Source organism: Camelus ferus, chromosome 5, assembly GCF_009834535.1.
Source record: "Camelus ferus isolate YT-003-E chromosome 5, BCGSAC_Cfer_1.0, whole genome shotgun sequence".
NCBI classification, from domain to species: domain Eukaryota; kingdom Metazoa; phylum Chordata; class Mammalia; order Artiodactyla; family Camelidae; genus Camelus; species Camelus ferus.
In genome coordinates this window covers 90,671,143-90,691,141 of record NC_045700.1, presented here as the reverse complement: position 1 = coordinate 90,691,141, position 19,999 = coordinate 90,671,143, and the positions used below count along the sequence as shown (strand labels likewise).

Below are 19,999 nucleotides of genomic sequence, written 5' to 3'. Positions count from 1 at the left end.
AAAATAGGAACACTTAACAATCAACATTAGTGCTCTAAGCCATTCATACTCCTTTCTCTACCATATAGTCTTATAAAGTTTTAGCCTTAAAACTAGGCTATACACAAGAAGACAACCATACACTCTTACAGTGATTATCACTATCATTACCACTCTCATATAAATGCTTTCATTCATATTGGTCCATGTTGGAAACCCCATGCAAATATATATAATGGTATCAGATCCCTGAGAACCTGCAAGTGGAGAACAATCAAACATAACCAGACCTAGAGCCCAGAACTTCAGCAACAATACCCAGTGAAAACAAAGTACAGCAAATACTTGGGCTGTATATTTTAGGTATTATTTTCTATAATCAGGAGGAGAGAACACATTATTTCCCTTTTTCTGGCTCAGCATTACGACCCAGCAGAGCAGTAAGTAAGGAATTAGGGACTTTAGGAAAAGTGGGGGCAGATCAGTGATGACAGAATGCAAAAAAGAAGCAAGGCTCAACAGTACTGAAGGATTTTAGGGAAGGCCCTAAAGATTGAGAGTGAAGAGCTTAATGTCAACATGAAGGGAGCAAACAGGAGCCTGAAAGCATTTAAGCAGTAAAAGAGAATGCTAATAGTAGCTAAGGTTCTCTAACACTTTAAAATAATATTTTCAAGAAGATGCCCTAGAAATAGTGGATGAAGCTGACAACCATGGAAGAAATGTTAATGACTGCACACAGGATGAGGAAAAAACAATTTGGTAACCAGAGCCTGCATCAGGACCATTTTCCTCCATTCCTTATACTTTTTTTCTGTTTTGACTAAGATCCTCTCAGTGTTGATAACAGCTTTTTCCAAAGCTGATCCTTATAGGCCACCAGGTGGAGCCCAACAGTCACCAAAAAAGAGCCCCCTCCTCAGCCTGATTCAATTTTTGTCTACCAGCCAGCTAGAGCCATACCCCCCGAAAAGGTCTTAATGAAGTCTAAGTTTGGTAATGCAAGTTTTTAGCATTACATAACACAGATCTTACTCAGAAGAGTCTTCGGATAAGGGACATTCCCTTGAAAAGGTGAAATACTGTTTTTGCACAGGGGGAAGGATTGGATAGAGCTATCTTCCAACTTGCTAATCTTGTAGGTTATGCCTCAATGAAACTAACTGATTTATTCCATTTGTTTTTTTCTACCAACCTGGTTACTGTTTCATTTTCCTAAATACAATTTAATGTACCTTAACGACCACCTCCCCAATTCATATCTACCTCATAAGAAATTTGTATCAAATCTGAATGGAATAATAAAAGTATTTGCTTCTGTCAGTCAACAAATATTTCTGATTGTCTGATAACTGACACCTTATGAGTACAAAGGTGGGTGCTGAAGAAGATACCAGAAAAGTCCTCCTTCCCCACCAACCACTTCCTTCCCACTACAGGCACTGTCAGTCAGAACTTCCCTTCCTCTCCTTTGACCTTGCCCAGTCACTCTCACCAGTGGAAGCTGCCGTCCTTCACACTCATTAAAATGAGCAGTACTGTGGCCCATTCTCTATTTCTCATTTCAGCATCTTCCCATTAAACCTAAACAATCCCATGTCCATCCAAAACTTTTTCAACCTTGCTATACCTGCACTGATTCATTTTCTTCCTTCCCATCTCTTAAAGCTACCAAAGTTTGCTACAGAAAATAATATAAATATGTCAATTTGATCTAGGTCAATTCATGTCATAGATCTTCAGTTAGTCTTGAGTGTTGCCATCAAACACTATTATGTTCCTCACAGTGGCTGCTGTAAAACTTTTCCATTTTCTTCAAGATTTATCCTTAACTATTCCAGAAGAAGAAACCTTGACAAATCCAGCAGAAAGTGACCTTGATCTCTCCATGCTTATGATACGCTGGAAGGGAAGGCTGAGACTGTAAACTCTAGACTTTAGGATAGCAGATTTCACAAAGGTCTCAGAAAATATAGGCATGAATTCCACTGCAAGAGTTGCTAAAGGGAAGGAAGATTTAAGAGAGTTGGGAAGCCCTTAAAACTGTTAAGTCTGATTATATAATTACAAACCATTCCAACAAGGAAGCCAGTGTGGCTTTTTAAGTATCTTGGACAAGAGACCAGCAGAAAATATAAGAAGTACTAAATATGTTGTGATGCATAACAAAAAGCAGTGATCTCTAAAAGCCAGCAAGGGTTCACTAAGAACAGATTATCTTTAGGTTTCTGATAGCAATACAGATTAAGACTCAGGAAAATGTGGTATGTGATGTACAGAGATTAAAAAAGGCTCAGCTGATATCTCTCATGACAATTCTAAGAACAAGATGAAAAATGACTTTTAACAACGAGAGGTCTCTACTATTGTAATACTCTTTGGGCTCCCCTTAATTGGAGGCTACTGCAAGTGCCAGAGAAGCAAATCTTACACTGAAGGGAGCGCCAAGATTGATGGCCTCCTTAAGACTCCTTCCAAAGCTACTGAAATTTTATATTCTATTAATGTGCACATTCTATTTAACCTCTTTGTTAAAGATTCTAAACTTGGGGTTCTCCACCTAAGGTTATATACTGACTGTATGTTGTTATCAAGTGTTGATTTTGAAACCACAGAACCTTGGTTCTCAACATTTTCTGTCCCAAACTACTTCTGTGTTTTCTAGTTTGATTTATGGTGCAACTTCCTCCTGATCAACATGGCTGAAGATCTCGGGGACATCAAATCATTTTCATCTACCCATCTGACCAGCCGGCAAACATCCACTGAGTATCCTTGCCTTAAAGGAGCTCATGGCCAAGTAGGTAACTTACATAAGCAATTACAATACAAACAGATGAGAGCTATAATACTGGTATTATTAGAAACTATGGGAGCACCCATGAGGGAGGACTCAGAGACAAAGAACATCTTTCTAGCAGATAACTGAGTTAAGTTTAAAAGTTGAGTACGGCACTAAATAAACACTGGGGAGTAGAGAAAGCCTTTACTGGGAAAGGAAGTGTAGTGTGCAAAAGTCTGGAGCTATGAACAAATACAGTTAGCTTGTGAAACAGCAAGCAATGAGGCATAAGGGAACAGTAGAAGATGAAGCTCCTCTTGGTGAATTGTGATTAAATGCCATCATCATCTACCCAGTCACCCAAGTCAGAGGCCTGAGAGTTCATCCAAGATTCTGTCCTTCTCCTTCATGCCCCATTTCCATCAGTCACCATGTCTGAGAAAATTTACCTTCTCCATCTCCCCTGAATCCTTTCATTCCTATTGTTTCCTTCACTGCAGTTCCTAACTTCAGGTTCTTTCATCTTATCTTACTGCAATGGCCTACTGCTTGCTTCCAGCCATGTCCTTTCCCACCCACCCTGGACTGTCAGTCAGAGTGATTTTTTACCAAAGAGGCTTCTGTTCTCCAAGAAACAATCCTAGATTTCCCCCTTCATTCACCTACTCCAAACTTTCAGAAAATTCTTTTATTCCTATGGAAGAACTTACAACATTCTGCTTTGTACTATAGTTAGAGCTCAAAGAGACAGGCCATTCAATCCATCTGCTTTATCCATACTCCTTGCCAGAGAGTTGAGTCCCAGAGTCCCTGGTAATTGGGCAGTGGATCGTGGACCTTGGATTTTCTGGTTAAAAGTACTGACCAGGGCAAATAACTCTCTCAATAGACCAATAAAGATTTTCTACCCTAGAAATTCTGTATTGTGATCTAGACTTCAGTGTGTGACCTGCAGAGGACTGGCAGTGCCGTTTAGGGGCCATGTACGCTACTGAGCAAGAAGACAGCTACTGCGTAAAGAAAAGCAGAATAATACAGCTCATATGCAGAAAGGCGTAGAGAAAAGATACCATATGGTGGCTGGACAGCTCAGGGTGCTTGAAAGAGAAGCTGTGATTCCTTTACCACCTTGTTAGTTCTGAGTTCCTCATGAGACCTGCCTATACTTCCCGCCCTGGGTTTTAGGTGAACCACCAGTTTCTTATATTAATCACCGCTGCTACTTAAATTAGATCAAATAGGATTCCATTTCTTAGAATCAAATTAATCCTATGACATTTATGTAAAGTCTTTCTGCATTAGGCTATAACTCCTTTACATAAAGAAACCATAGTTTATTTACCTTTGTATTTCTCATGTAATATAGCAGTGACTTACACATATGATCAACATCTGTCTCGTGAACTGAATTTAACTACAGAAGAAATTAAATGACTTTGGACTTGAATAATTTATTAGCAATTATATAGGCAGAAGTTCGATACTGTTAAGGGTAGAGTATAGGGGCAGGAAAGAAGTTCAAAAGGAAGGCGCTTTGGCTAAAGTCAGTTTTTAGGCATAGTTTCTATGGAAGCTAACATTCACACCCATAACAAGTACTACCTTCGTGCTCCTGGTCAAAACCTGGCAAAGACGAGAGAGGAAACCCAAACAATCACAGCACAGCATGTTCTGATCGGGAAATAGTGACCTCAGCTCCTGCAGATCAGTAACTGATAGCCAGAACAAAACGGCAAGGCGACCACCAACAAGCAACAGCTGCAGCCCTCACAAATGCACCCCTCAGGAGAGAGATGTCAGCTGAGAACCTCATCATGAAAATCTGCCACGTTTTATTTCTTAATATTTCCCTTTTCCACAAAGATTTTAAAAGGCTTATTTCCATAAAAGACAATTTTAATGACTTTACAGTACAAAGGTAGCAAAAAGCTTAGCAGTTTTCCATCTAAGTATGAGAATCTTCAAAATTTTTTTTATTTTGAAAAGTAAATGATTAATATATGGTTATTATATTAAAATAGTCTTTCTTTAGATTCAGCAAATGTCCTTGCTGCTTAAAATGTCTGCCTCCTTTTTTATTGTTGTACTTTTACCCACAGAAAAAACAAGATTATACTGTACAGCACAGGGAAATACATACAAGATCTTGTGGTAGCTCACAGCGAAAAAGAATGTGACAATGAATATATGTGTGTTCATGTATAACTGAAAAATTGTGCTCTACACTGGAATTCGATACAACATTGTAAAATGACTATAACTCAATAAAAAAATGTTAAAAAAAGAAAAGAAAAGAAAAGAAAAGAGTTCTTGATGAAGTAATGGCACAGCTGTGCAAAAGGAACCTGAAGGGCTATCTGAGCAGTAAGAGAAACTCACACTGTGAAGATTTCCTGACTACACCCTTACAACTCGAAAACTAAGGAAGTAGCCCATCAAGTATACACAATGGGATATGACAGAAAGGCAGATAAGAGTCAAGGCTGGATTTCCTGTCTTGATGTGAAATCGTTCCCTTTTCACTGCCAAGCAGAGTGTGGCGGGCACAATCACCAGGGGCCAGGTGGCACAGCCACGATCAGGCCTTTTGAGTGGATGGTGAGAAACTGGCAAGCCTCTGAGAAGTGCTATTTAGGGCTCAAGGGATTGACATCACTTTTGGATAATGAGTTACGCTAAAAAATGATGACATTGCAATCACACCACTTGAGAGCAAAAAAGAAACTGCAACTGTTCCCGCGTGGCTCTGGGAATCACAGAAATCACACAGATCTTCGTCTCACTGAGAAAGTGGCACAGGACGGTATTTCTTAAATTGCATGAGGTATGACACACAGATTTGATTTGGTTTACTTCCCTAGGCCTAAAAGGCTAAGTACAGAATAAACCTGATAAAAGCGGCATATTGTGGCCATCATTCAGAGCTGGCACTCAAACTACAGAACACTCCCAGGAGGGTTCATCCTGCACAAGTTACATGACCAACAAGCAAGTCACCAAGTGAGACTAAAAGTAAGTGTCAGAGCAAACTTTTCCAGCTTGTATGCCTTTATTTACATTTCCTGTGAAGCATAAACCAGACACCATTCATAATAAAGGGCTTCAGAAGTAGCTAAAACTTAATGTTGCTTTTCTTTCAAAATGAATACCAACTGTGAGGAGTAAGCAGGCACAGCATCTGATCAAGCAGCTGGGTGGAGCAATTTCTTCAGATTACATGGAAGTGGCTAGCCATGATGCTCTGTAACCGTATGATCTGGATTTAAGTTGGACTGCTTTCTGAAAGTTTCCAAAAGAATATGGTACCCCTTCCCTGCTTACAGTGGGGTAATTTAATGTTTAATGCCATGAGTGAAACCTATGAAGGATTAATACCAAAAAAGCACATATTCAAGCATATTTTTACATTCCTATTTTAAAGCATGGGAGACCGAGGTGCCCTGAATATGCCTGGAATTTTGCATGTTTTAGCACTAGTGTCTGAAAGGAGGGGTCTGATTATTTGATGTAATGAATTTCTTGCCATTCACAAGTACAAACAGGATTCATGACCTAACAGGAAATAAGTAGAGGCCCAGAATGTGCTTACGTTTTATGCCAAAAACCGAAAACAAACAAAAAAGGTGACTGCCTGGCAATTCAAGGAACCTATAGGTAACCAGCTGAGGTGGTAAGTAAGGGCCATTACTGAAGAACCAGGGCCAAAATATGCCAAGTACCCATGCTTTAATGAAGAAATAATAAGTACCTAAAGGCTACCTTAACCAGGTTCTGTCTGGTATCTGCGGTTTTTACTGCCAAAATCACCTACCCCAAGGCAAAATTGCTGTCTTCCTTCCAGTCCACGATGCGGCAGATGAACAGTGTGTTGGCATAATCCTTAGGCCGAGTCAAAAAGTCCTGGGGACAGTCCTTAAGAGGCACATAAATTCTAGGCACTCGGTGATCCGAGGGAGAAAACAGGGCGTATTTCCTAAACAGTTCACTGTTCTTATCGGCCAAGAGTTTAAGGAAGCCAGTTGCTGCACGGGAATGTTTTTTCTCCAAGATGTAAACCACCTGAAAACACCAAAGATATAGTCAATATTGTTTATCTATAGGACTGGATAACAGTTGGGAGAAGTCAGCAGGGTGTTATTTGGTCAACCAGTTGGGTCCAGCAGTTCTTCTAGGTTCAAATGAAGTAGCTCTCAGTGATGCTCTGTGATTAAGTAATCTATATTTAAGTTGCAACAAGTATCTAGTGAGCACACATACCAAAGGAAAATTATGCTATACACGGATGCATTAGACAAAAGTGCCTTTAAAACCGAGACCTATGTCTTAAGGAGATGTGTAAAATTCCAGCAGGGAAGATAGCTCCAGATGTTTGTTCTGTACTACACTTTTCTCACATGAACTATACCAGTATCTCACATGAACAATACAGGAGTTGTTTATTTAAAAATGTTATTAAACATAAATAATAACTGTTCTTTATTACACCTTCAAATGTCAAAACCTTTTAACCTTCCTTCTTTCCAAGATTAAACCCCACCTCTCATTTCACCAGACAAAGATTCAGGCCACCACACCACTACAAGTTCATCCTGTTTCTACCAAGAGAGGCACATCATCTTGGACTGACCCACCATTCCTCTCTTACTCTCCATAGGCTTTTCACCACATCAAGACCACTAGTGCCTTGGCCCCTCCCTCTTTTCTATGGCTATTAGCTTCTTCTTAGCCCTGGATCCTTTCCTACTCCCAGAGACACCATGCTCCGTTACTTCAAGTCCTGTCACCTGTGTCACCAAATGCCTCACCCCTCTTGTCCTTCCAATGCACCTACCCTGAAACCTCAATTCTGGAACAATTCAGCTACTGCTATTCCCTAACCTTAAACGCAAGCTGAGTCCACCAGAAAAGAAGAAAATTACAATCACAGAGGCGGATACCATTGTACATTAACGTTATACAATCGTTGCTAGGACCTTAAAATCTGTAAGATATTTTTTCGCCTGTTCCCAGTCAGCATGTCTTTTCTTCAAACTCCACTCTCTTGATCCTCTCCTACTGGGAACCTCTAATCTGAATGCTGAATCTTTTTTAATGTCCTACAACTTCCTGAGGCGCTGTTCAGATTGGGTAAATTCTACCGATCTGTCCTCAAGTTAACTAATATGCTGAGTCACCTCTACTCTATTAGTGAGCCCATCTAGCAAGTATTTTATTTGTTATTATACTTTTCAGTTCTTTAATTTCATTTGGTTCTTTTTTTTAATAACCTCTATTTCTTTGCTGAGACTTCCAATTTTCTTATTTATTTCAAGAGACTGTTTAATTGCTTGTTAAAGCATGGTTGTGATGGCTGTTTTAAAATCACAGTCAGATAATTGCAACATCTTGGTGTTGGCATCAGTTGTCTTTCCTCATGCAAGTGGTGATTTTCCTGGTTCCTGGTAGATGGGCGGTTTTCTATGGTATCCTGGACCTTTTCATAATAATGTTAGCAGATTCAAGGTCTTATTTAAATCCTTTCTTTTAAAAGGGAGTCACCTTGTCTAGGTTTAGCATGCAGGTCCGAGACTATATTTGTGGGCTGTGGTTCCAATAATAATTTAATTTTCAGAGCCTTTACAGTGTTATTTTAATACGTTTGGTTGACATGGTGCCACTGGGGATCCCACTGGTTTCTGCTGGTACTGCTGAAGGGATGGAAAGAACTTCCTCAGGCCTGGCCACTTGGTCCCTCTAGTGTAGGTTAGGAACAAATCCTAGTCCCTGTCCATGCAGAGAAAAAGAGACTTCCTACACAGGATTTTTGTGGTGGTGGTACCCCCTTCTACTTACCTGGCTGCCCAGCATCTCTGGGTAGGAAAGGGGCATCTCAGGTCCATGAGGATAAAAAAGCTCCTTGGACCACATACTAGTTGTGGTAGGATCTCCTTTGCTAGTGACACCTGGCTGTCAGGTGTCTCTGGGTCGGGGAAGGGTGTCTCAGGCCCATAGGGGCAAAGAGGCTTCTGGGGCTGGGCCACCTCTTTGGCAGCATCCCTGTTGTCAGAATCACCCAGATGGCTGCTGTCTCTTGATGAGGGAGAGAAGTCTCAAGTGTGGTAAGGAAGGAAAGCCCTTCTCAAGCCACTTATCATCGGCAGAGATCCCAGTCAGTCCCACTAAGAGGTGTTGCTAGGATTGCCTGGTGTTGTTGGAGGGAATCCTGGTTAGATCTGAGTGAGGAATGAGTCTGCTTGAGCCACCTTCTACTGCTGGGCTTCGATCCAAAAACACCAGGCCTGGGTCACCTTCTGTTAGTGAAAGGGTTATAAAGTCCCAAGCTACTATGTTGCTCTTCTAGTCCTGGAATCCCTAACTAGCTTTCCTTCCTCTGTTCATCTTTCAGAATTCTTCTCTGGTCATCTCTCGTTACTGCCCAGAGTTTGTAGCTGCACTTAGGGAAGAGCAAGGAAAAACTAATCTATGCCATCTTGTCTGAACCAAAAGTCCTTGCTTTCTGTTTTAATATCTGACAGAACAAGAGGTATACGAAGCAGCGTGACATTACTTGTGTTTCATACATTAGTTTTCATAGAAATGACTTTAACCAAGGTGTAAGTTTTGCATATAAGCGCTATTTTGCCTTGTAATTTTAGATTGAATTAAGAAATTATCTAAAAAAAAAGAAAAAAAACCCCACCAAAACAAAAACAGAAAGAGAGAGAGCACCGTTGGGGGGCAGTAGCAAATAGCAGAACATAAGTTCCAACTACAGAGGGTTGCCTTTACTCAGCTCTGACCAGTCATTTAAGAATGTGGCCCAGTGTGGTCGGATGTTTTGTTTTGTCAAGAGAAGCCAGAAGTCTGATTTTTTTTAGATAAACACTCCATTTTTTTTTAATGTAAGCTACTAAGTCAAAAATTTTAAATACTGCACGGGTCAAACAAAACACAAGTTTGTGAGCCAGATCCAGCCACAGGCTTTCCATTCACTATACTCTTCCACACCTAGCATGTTGCCTGGCACATGGTCAGTATTCAAAACGCCTACTGAAATAAATATCTAGATAACTCAACAGACAATGGGGGAGGGTAACATATATGTAATATGCTTTAGAAATTCCTCATGTTAATATGCAGGAGACATTCTCCTAACCAACTTGCTAGACAGAGTGGCAGCATGGCACTCCCAGGTCAGACATGCAGACGGATGCTCCTGGCGGAGGAAGCCTCGTGCCACACACACTTCATCCTTTATCCTGCACCACTTCTCCCACCAGGAGCTGTCTGCATAGCAAGGCCAGCTGTGTTCAGTCTCACATCTGAATATGTCACTAACATACATAATTAAAAATAAAATTGAATAATATAAAACAACAGTGCAGGATATAAAAGTAATGGTTTTTGTTCCTAGGATAACTAAATTAAATACTTCGAAAAATATTTAAAGGACATATTAAAAACTTACTTTTGAATTAGATAAGGGCATGACAATAAAAAAAATGCAGCAAAAAACCGTAAAAATCTGACTCTACATTCATATTGCTTCACCAGTGCCTAAATGTTCATCCACATTAAATAACCCAAACTGGAAATGATAGATTCACATTACAAATGCAGTTTAAGCAGAAAAAGATAATGCAAGAACTTCAATAAACACACCTGCATGCAGAGAAAAGGCCTTGGCCCTTCATCCAAAGACAGGCAAATGGATATATACGTGTATATTTAAAGTTATAAAAAAGATACACTTTTTATGATTCCCTGCTTCCACTAACTTTCCTGATTAACTGACAAACTACAGCCCTAACTCAGTTGCATGAGAGACCTGAAATAGGTAGCTCAGCTGAAAGCCTTTTGGACAAGAGGAGAAAATCTATAGGCAATGACCTTTGCTGATCTTTGCAGCGACTTCTCTGGTAAAGCTCTTGTGTCCTGTTGCATCAAAGTGTTCTCGTCTTTTGTAACTGGTGCACCAGCATCTTCTTTTCCTAATTTAAAAAGAGAGAAAAGAAGAAGAGGAGGAATCAGTTAGAAGCACATCTATTAGGCAGACAGATGCATGGGATTTTCAAATTCAGAGCTGCAAAGATTCTTGGATACCATTTACCCCAAACTACTCATTTTACAGAAAAGGAAACCCAGGCCCATAGTGGTTAGGTGACTTGGCTATGGTCAATTACATCACCGACTTGTATTAATGCTCACTCAGAAGGCCACATTTTATCTATTTAATGTTATTCATGTTAGGCATCCTACAAGTGGAGAGCATCAAGTTATGTGGAATTAAACTAAATTGCCTATGTGTCAAAATGCCAAAAAAACTAAATGTTATACACTGCCCCAGCCCACAATTAAGACTAGAGATAGGTTAACTTATTATGCACATCTGTTGAAATAAAACAAAATCAAAACAAATGTTAACTTTTAAAAGTACTTTGGTACCAGCCATAACAAACAAAATGGTGGAAAATAGATTATATTTATTAAATAAACAAATAAAAAAGCCAATCCTGATTTTCCTGGCTTTTCTTAGTGACATTATATAAAGAGTAAAGTACTTAAAGTCTTTTAATATTTAATTTCCTTTCTTAAAAAACTTACAAAATGCACATTCACCCAAGAAACTGAAACCACATCTCCCCAGTAAAGAGGGAGTTAGGCTCTAGACCAGAAGTACTAAAACCACTCATGAAAAAAAGCAGAAAATTACACACTTCTGAAGGTTTAATATTTTGTATTTTCATGTGTTACACTAGATTTCCCCCACAAAATATTCTTATCCAACCATACTGGAGTTTCTGGATGCTAGGGTCACAACCAATTCACGTGGGACCCACTCCAGCTAGCTAAGAGGGACTTGTACTATCATCATTTAGACATCACCAAGGCCAAAATAAATAAATAAATCCTTTTCAGGACTGGCTGCCTCTTAGCAAAGGCTCAGCTAAAAGCCAACTTCATTCTGGGCGTACTCTGGAAACACTGACATGATCTGACCTACTGGGGCTTAAGAATAATCAACTGTATGCTTTTCCATTTATGCTAAAATCTACCTACCATAGTGCCCACTGAAAGCAGAATTCTTACTGTTTTCTGAAAAGAAAAAACAAATGAAAACGTTCCCATTGTTGATCATCGTCTACCAGTAGAAGAGGGACATCATCTACACTCATCTTTTCTTTTAGATCATAGTTTAGGATTCCAAAATCATCAGATGCTTCCAGAACAACATCTTTTATACTCTTAGGGAGAAAAAGCCACACAAGTTGTTGACCTATCCATAACACATCTTGCCAATGCGCTCTGCAGAACAAGGTAATTCAGGCAAGATTAGGAGGCTGGAATTACCATGAACAAATATTCGCTACCTAGATATTTGAGATCTGAGCTTTTGGTCTCAAGAGCTGGTAATCAAGACAGGGTAGTGGGGGCTTTTTGGAGACAGCCTAAGTCCTGGGCGTGCAGCTTTCTGTTTCAGTTACTGATGACTCCATCTTAAAATGACTACTGCTTCAGATTCCATCCCAACAACAAGCAAGCCTTCTGTTTCAAAGGTTATGCCAGGTTGCATTCAAAAGAAGAGGGGAAGCCATGTAAGTAGGCCTAATCATGAGTTTCAGACATCACACTTTAACATGACCTTTTCAGGTTCTGTGTTCATAAGGATATCCTGGCAGAAATAAGACTTTATTTAGACAAAGATGGATCCTAATAAATTAAACTGAAGTTTACAGCTTTGCAGGTGAGCACCATGGATATGTTCAATGAATGTGAAGAAACACAATGCCAGGTTGGAAAAGTGAAATCACCTTAATTGGTTGCCAACAACTACATCTTGCCACAATGAACAGCAAAGTTGTCAATTTAATGAATCTATTGCATTATTTAATCACAAGAGCATCTGTTTATTCATTTATTCCATGTGTATTTATTGAGCACTGGGCATTGAGGATTCAGTGTGAACAAAAGAAATATGGTCCAAGCCCTTATGGAACATACAGTTTAATGTTAGAGTGATATTCAATAAGTAAGAATTTAATAAATAGAAAATTACAAATTGTGATGAATGCTAAGAATGAAAGAACACTCCCAAGGAGGAAGAGGAGAGAACACACGATTTAATTTAAGAGATCAGGGAAATGGCCCTGTATGCAACTGACATTTAAGCTGAAATCTGAGGTTGGTTTGTGTAGGAGTGAAGAAGGGGACAAAAGACCCCAGTGGGGAATGGTACTTGGAGGGGGGCAGAGGTAGGAAGTCCTTGGCACAGTCAAGGAACAGAAAGACCATATGACTGGAGCACAGTGACCAAGAATGGGCATGGCAAGAAATAGAAATGAGAGGTAGATGGGAGTCAAGTCAGATGGGGTCTTGAGGGAGTTAAGAATCCTTAATTTAAACCTAAATACAATAGGAAGCTGGCTAAGGATTTTGTTCAAGAAAGTGACTGCCCCACTTGAGACCAGAGCAACCTAAAAGGGAATGTAGGGAGACCAGTTAAGAGCTATCACAATAGTTCAGACATGAAAGGATAGTGCTGCAATGCAGGCACTGAAGATGGAATTAAAAGCATCAATTTAAGACATATTTTGGAGTTGAACTAACAGACTTTGGTGGTAATTAGTTGTGAGAGTTTAAGAATTATTAGATATGAGAAATGAAGGATTATGTCCAGCTTCTCGACATCTGCAGCTAGGCTGACAGAGGCTGATGGAGGCATTACTAGCACAGGGAAGATTAGAGGGGGAGGTGGAAATCAAGAGTTCTAGTTCAAAGGTGGTTCTACTCGAGAGGCCACCTGTGAGACCTTCAAGTGATGATGTTGAGTAAACAGTTCAACAGGAAGATCTGGAACTCAAAAAGAGAGATATGGACCATGGCTTTAAGTATAATTTATATGCTGAGCATTTCCATATTTATACTTTCCAGCCCAAGCTGCAGAGAAGAAATTCAAACTCAAGTCTCTTCAACTACTAAGATCAGGAAGCTCAAACTCCTCCCACTGACGACATGTTCAAGTATGGAGTAATGTGCTGTCAGTGTTAAGGAAGTAAGAAAAACTCACTGCATATGTGAGTTGGGGCTTGAAGGATACACAGATGTTTCAGAGAAAGATAAAGAAGTTGAATGGCATTCCAGGTAAAGGTTGGCACTTGTGCAACGGCCCAGAGCTGTGAAAGAGCCTGACATGGTAAAAGACTAGTAAGAAGTTTACTGTAGCTACTAACAAGTTCAGGACACAAGTGCTGGGCAGGAAGGGACGATGGGGAAAGGAGCGAGGCTAGTGGAGAGGTAGGACAGGTCCTAGGGCAGAGACTCTAGTTACTACTCAATTATCTAGACTCTTCTTTCCTAGTAGTAAGAACTCTGATTTTTTAGCTAGTATTATTTAGAAGACTACATTTCTCAGTCTTTTTGCAACTAAGCATGGCTGGCATGTCTAAATTTTAGCCAATAAGCAGTGCGTTAAAGTGTTGTGATTTAAAGAATGGAGGTACTGCCTTTCCATCTTTCCTCCTTCTTCCCAGCTGGAATGTGGATGTGTCAGCTGGACGTCAACTACTCACCTTGGTCCTGGAGGCTACGGCACAAGCATGCCTTCTACTGTGCAGAGCAGCACAACAGAATGAGTTGAAACTGTGGAAATAGCCTAGAAGCCCTAATCTGCCTACCTCTCTTCCTCTTTTTTTTTTTTTTTAACATTTTTTATTGATTTATAATCATTTTACAATGTTGTGTCAAATTCCAGTGTAGAGCACAATTTTTCAGTTATACATGAACATATATATATTCATTGTCACATTTTTTTCTTTGTGAGCTACCATAAGATCTTGTATATATTTCCCTGTGCTATACAGTATAATCTTGTTTATCTATTCTACAGTTTTGAAATCCCAGTCTATCTCTTCCCACCCCCCACCCCCTTGGCAACCACAAGTTTATATTCTATGTCTGTGAGTCTGTTTCTGTTTTGTATTTATGCTTTGTTTGTTGTTTTTTTTTCTCTCTTCCTCTTTTATGTGAGATGGAAATATACTTTCTTGTTCATGCCACTGATATTTTAGGATTTAATGCCACTCTCAGCAGAACATACTCCTTAACACACAGGTCCAGACAGTGAAACTGATAAGCTTGGATATTATCCTATAAAACATTATAAAGGCTAGGGACACATACATTTTAGAGCTATGAATCTGGTAGTGCTCTGAAATGGAGAGAGAATAGTAACAGAGATCTTAGGAAGCTAGGGTCACACTCTGGCGAAACACAATCAGAATCTAAATTAAGATAGTGGCAGTGAGAGTGAACAGAGGCAAGATCTGAGAGGTTTCTAAGAAGGATGCTGCTACGTGTGTCTCCAACACTATGAATGACTTAGTATAAGGAAAAGGGGCTCAATTTAATTGAGTATCAGGAAGAATGCTTTGACAGAACAATAAAACTCCTTAATGAATTACCAGAACAGGGCAGAGCTGCTGGCAGTCCTCAACAAGGGAAAAGGTTATGTGTTCCCACAAGCCTTCAGCTTTGTCATACTAATGCATTTGTGGTTCCTTCCAGTTAAAAAATTCTAGAAATAGTGATTATCAAAAATCCTTCATCTAAATAAGATAACTTTCTAAAAACTAGGTACACTACTAATGTAAGCAACTGCTCATTATATTCTCTAAGAAACACTCTAAAAAGAAGTCCAGTGAAGTCCTAATCTTTTTCTACAGATTATCTGAAACTTCAACTTTAAACATTCAAATAGTAAAATGTCATGGTTTGCTGGATGGCATTGCCATTTTCACATATAACAAGTGCAAACCCAACACCTCATTTTGGTATAGGAAATGATTCTTTTGGGGGAGGGTAACTTTTTTTAAGGTTTTATTTTTAGAGCAGTTTTAGGATTACAATAAAATAGACGGGGAGGTACCGAGATTTTCTATATACTCCCAGACCCTCCACATTCCATAGCCTTCCCTGACATTAACATCCCCCACCAGAGTGGGACACTTTTTACTCAGGATGAACCTACGTTGACCCATCCTTACCACCCAAAGTCCACAGTTTACATTTCAGATCACTTTTGGTGTCAGGTTCTGTGGGTTTGGACAACTGTACAAAGATGAAATGATTCTGATTCGGCCTTCTCATACATAAACAATAGACTGACAAGTCTCATGATTCTTAACACTTTACAAATGCATAAAAAGGTTTTCAGATATTAGACTGTGATGCTAAGTGAGGGCAATGTGAAGAAAAAAGCAAGGAATTGGGCCAGAAGGTGTTTCGATCTTTCTAATTAAAAGAGTGACAAACTGACAAGTCCAAGCTTTTCTATCTCGGAATGGAGGGCCACAGAAATTTACAATTTCCAACAAGAACTCAATGAAAATTGTAATATATATTTATAAAAGAAAACAATTACCCTCAGATCTCTCAAAATCAATTAACATGGAAAACTTACTTCACAGACCCCTTTCCCCAATGAAATGTAGAAATGACAACACATGTCCTCACAGGGGCAAGGTAACATTCATGTTACCATGAATGTCTGCCAGCCCAAGCAAGTCTCTCACTCTGAAATAAAACTAATGAAACTGTATGGTACCAGAGCATTTTCACAGTATGTTCACATACATCACCCCTTTTAATCCACACCATAACTTCATACAATAGGTAGAGCAGACACTATTATTCCAGTTTCACCAAGGAAGTAGGAGTAGTGAAGGAGCAGTCAGTTGATGACCGCATGCAAGGATCCTAATGCTGACTGTATTGACCTGTTCTCCACACAAGCAAGAATCAGAGCATTATGGGAAGAGCCGTGAAAACCTACATCAAAATATTGCTTAAGTAGCCATGGGACTCCCTGAATGCTGAAGTCAACCCAATAGAGGTCCTGAAAGTCTGTGGTGTGTCAGGCACTGCAAATGACCCTCTGTCCTTGGAAAGTTCATGTGCTAGAAATGAGACAAAGATGCAAACAAACATTGAAAGTACATGGTGTTGGTGACTGCTGGCAAGCAGTACATCCAATGGCAGTGAGAAGGGAGCCAGGCAGTTGACAGTGAACCCCTGAGTTGAAAATGAGAAGGCTGAGTAGGAGCTGGCTAGATGGACGTGCATGGGGAGTATTCCAGAAAGGGAGACGACAGTGTGCAAAGGCACAAAATCAAGAGCAGAATGAGAAAGACAAAGGTTCTATGTGTCTAAACATGTTGCAGAGACCAGACCATGAAAGGCCTCACATGACATGAAAAGCATGCATTTTATATTTTAGGGATGGAAAGTAACTGAAAATTCTGAGAATAACATGATCAGAATTATATTTGATGAGGAGTCAAGGGTAGATAATCTTTTCCTCTAGCTGCTTTTAAGATTTTCCCTTCAGTTTTCTGTAGTTTCATCTTGATGTATCTAAGTTTGGATTTTTTTGTTTTTTTTCATTCTACTTGCAATCATTGGTCTTAAATGTGTGGTTTGGTATCTCACCTGTTATGGAAAATCTCAGCCATTATCTTCAGATTCCGCCTTTGCTCGTTTTCTCTCTCATCTCCTACAGAGATCTCTAATTAAACTAGTTAGACCTCACTCTATTCTCTACATCTCTTACCCTCTTTCTCTGCATTTTCTATCTGTCCCTCCATGCTATACTCTGAGTAAAGTTTTCTTACTATCTTCCAGTTTAATTTTGTCTTCAGCTTTATTCAATCTTCTGTTAAATCCATCCTTGAGGCTTTTGTCTTTTAACTATTTAACAGAATGGACACTTTTCCTTATCTACTAAGTTTTTAATTTCATTATTGTTATGTTCATTTCTAAAAGTTTTACTTGGTTCTTTTTTAATTTGCTATGTCACATTTCACAGTTTCCTATTCTTTGCAGATATCTTCAAGCTTATCTTTAATTTCTTTAAACACAGTATTTTTTTTATAGATGGCAATGATTCCAACACATAATGACATTGATGAAGGGTTGTTTCTGTTGTTTGTGATTGCTGATAGTTCTTGCCCTTGGACTATGGTTTCCTTGGGTGCCTGGTTATATTTATGTGCTGGTCACTGAATAATTTGAGGCTTAGGTTAAAGAAACCTTCCTTTTGAAAGAATTTCCACTTGATTTTTGCTAGATACCCACAGGCACTACCAGCCCGTAAACCAACGCAAGACTTGAGATTCCTTGGTTGACCCAGTCAGCTTGAGCCTGGGCTACAATTCCACATGAAAGCTGGTGTGTTCCAGGTCTATCCTCACCCTGATGGTGTAGTCCCCTGGGGTCCCAGCTTCTTGTGAGGACTCTGGGCTTTATTTCTGTCCCCACGACCTCTGGTCAAGCCTGCCCTCTTGTATGGGTTCTCCATTCTAATTTTAACCTGATAATGCCTGTCAGCTCTTCAATGCTTTAAGAAGTAGGGTTTGTTTGGGGTTTTTTTTTTTATTATTTTATCTAAGTATTTTTGGTTGTTTCAGTGTGAAGGCATGCACCTGAATAACAGCCCACCATTACTATCAACAGAAAGTCACTAGGTTTGTATTTTAGACGTATTTTTCAGCGGCACTGTAGAAAATAGTCAGTAAGCAGTGACAGGTATGAAACCAGGGAAGGGGCAGTGGTGATCTGCGCAGGAAACGCAACAAGAAGACAGTAAGGAAGCTACTGGGATAGTGCCTGATGCTACATTAAGGCAGAAGCAGAAGGGATGGAGAGAAGAGGCAGGTATTCTCCCATTTATTTTTCTCAGCAATACCATGAAGGAAGTATCACTATTTTGGCTTTTAGAGAATAGCAATCAGCAGTTCAGAGAGGTAAAGTAACTTATCCCAGGGGTCATCCAAGGAGATGGTTAGTAGAGGCAGCATCAGAACCCAGTAAGACTCCAAGTCCCAACTCTTCTCACCACAGTATGATGAGATCTGGAAGAAAGACAGGTGCATGTGGGTGGGTTCCAGTGAGGATGGCAGAGTTGCCAAAATGTTTACAATTCAGCTTACAGAATTTGAAAGATTTTAAATCTTAGAAGATGTCCAGTGATGAACAGCTCTCTATATAACTTCACTGCTTCCACTCATAGAAATGACAGAGTAGTTAAAAGCATCAGCTTTGGAGTCACAAGACCTAAAATCAAACCTAGGTCCTGTGACTTGAACTATGTGGCTTTGAACAAGTTACTCCCTCTATTTCCTCCTTTGTAAATCAGGAATAGCTTATGTGGGTCATGTTTACATGTAGTGCCCCAGCACAAAGTACATTAACAAAAGTTGTTAGATACCACTAATGTTGCTGTTGTCATGGTTATTATTATTAGCTTTGGTAATGAGTTTTGAATGACTCCAACCCTGTTACCTTGGACACAAGCAACTGGACAGGACTGGTATACAGGACGATGGCAACATTATAAAATGGGTCACATTTCCTCATTTGTAAAATGTAACCCCTCTTTACAGGGTTAATGGGAAGATTAAATAAACATGTCTAAAAGTGCTACAGTGGCTAGAACACAGTAAGCACTCAGTAACTGCTGTATAAAATATATTTAAATTGCATTTTACTTTTCTGTATGCTTGGTACATTCTGTGCAAAGTAAAGTAAGGAGGAATAAGAGATGGTGCCATATAGGCAGGCTGAGGCCAGAGCAACACTGAAAAATCTGAATCTATCCCAAAGGCGATGGAGACATATAGAAGAAAGTAGGCAAGAGACTAACATGACTTGTGCTTTAAGAAACGTATCCTGGTTGCTGTTTGGGGAACAGATTTAGAAGTGAAACTGGAGGCAGAAAGGCCAGTTAGCAGGTTAAGGCAATATATCAGACTAGTGGCAGAGGGAATGGAGGGTTCCAGATACAGAGGTATTTAGAAAGAAGAACTGACAAGATTACTTAGATGCTAGTGGGGAACTGGAGGCAGGGGAGGCTACCTGGGGTAGAGTAAGGAATGGGAAATTTTTTTCATTTCCTTATAACAGAAGTTCTCAAAGTATAGTTTGATCAGCAACATCAGCATTACCTGGAGACTCTCAGAAATGCAAATTCTCAGGCCCTTTTCCAGATCTACTGACTTAGAACCTCTGGCGGGTGGAGCCCAAAAATCTGAACAAGCCTTCCAGGAGACTCTGATGCCCACTAAAGTGGAGAGCCACTGCTCTAGACAAATAAGCAATGAGCCACCGTAGGAAGAGCATCTTCAGGCAATCAGGAGGGGATGTAACTTCAGTCGGACTTAGTGAGTTTGAGGTGTTGGATACTAGATCTGATACTTAAGAAAG

At 39.8% G+C, this 19,999-nt stretch overlaps 1 protein-coding gene across 4 annotated transcripts in view; it reads right to left on the bottom strand.

Annotated features, from left to right (window-relative positions):
• Positions 1–19,999, bottom strand: part of DIS3L2 (DIS3 like 3'-5' exoribonuclease 2) — a 321,890-nt gene that overhangs the window by 185,014 nt on the left and 116,877 nt on the right. For all 4 annotated transcript variants that reach the window (XM_032480492.1, XM_032480493.1, XM_032480495.1 and 1 more), the window contains 2 exons: positions 10,631–10,731; positions 6,573–6,820 (listed from right to left, as the gene is read on the bottom strand). In XM_032480492.1, the coding sequence (XP_032336383.1) occupies positions 6,573–6,820; positions 10,631–10,731 (349 nt within the window). The remainder of the gene's footprint in view (positions 1–6,572; positions 6,821–10,630; positions 10,732–19,999) is intronic.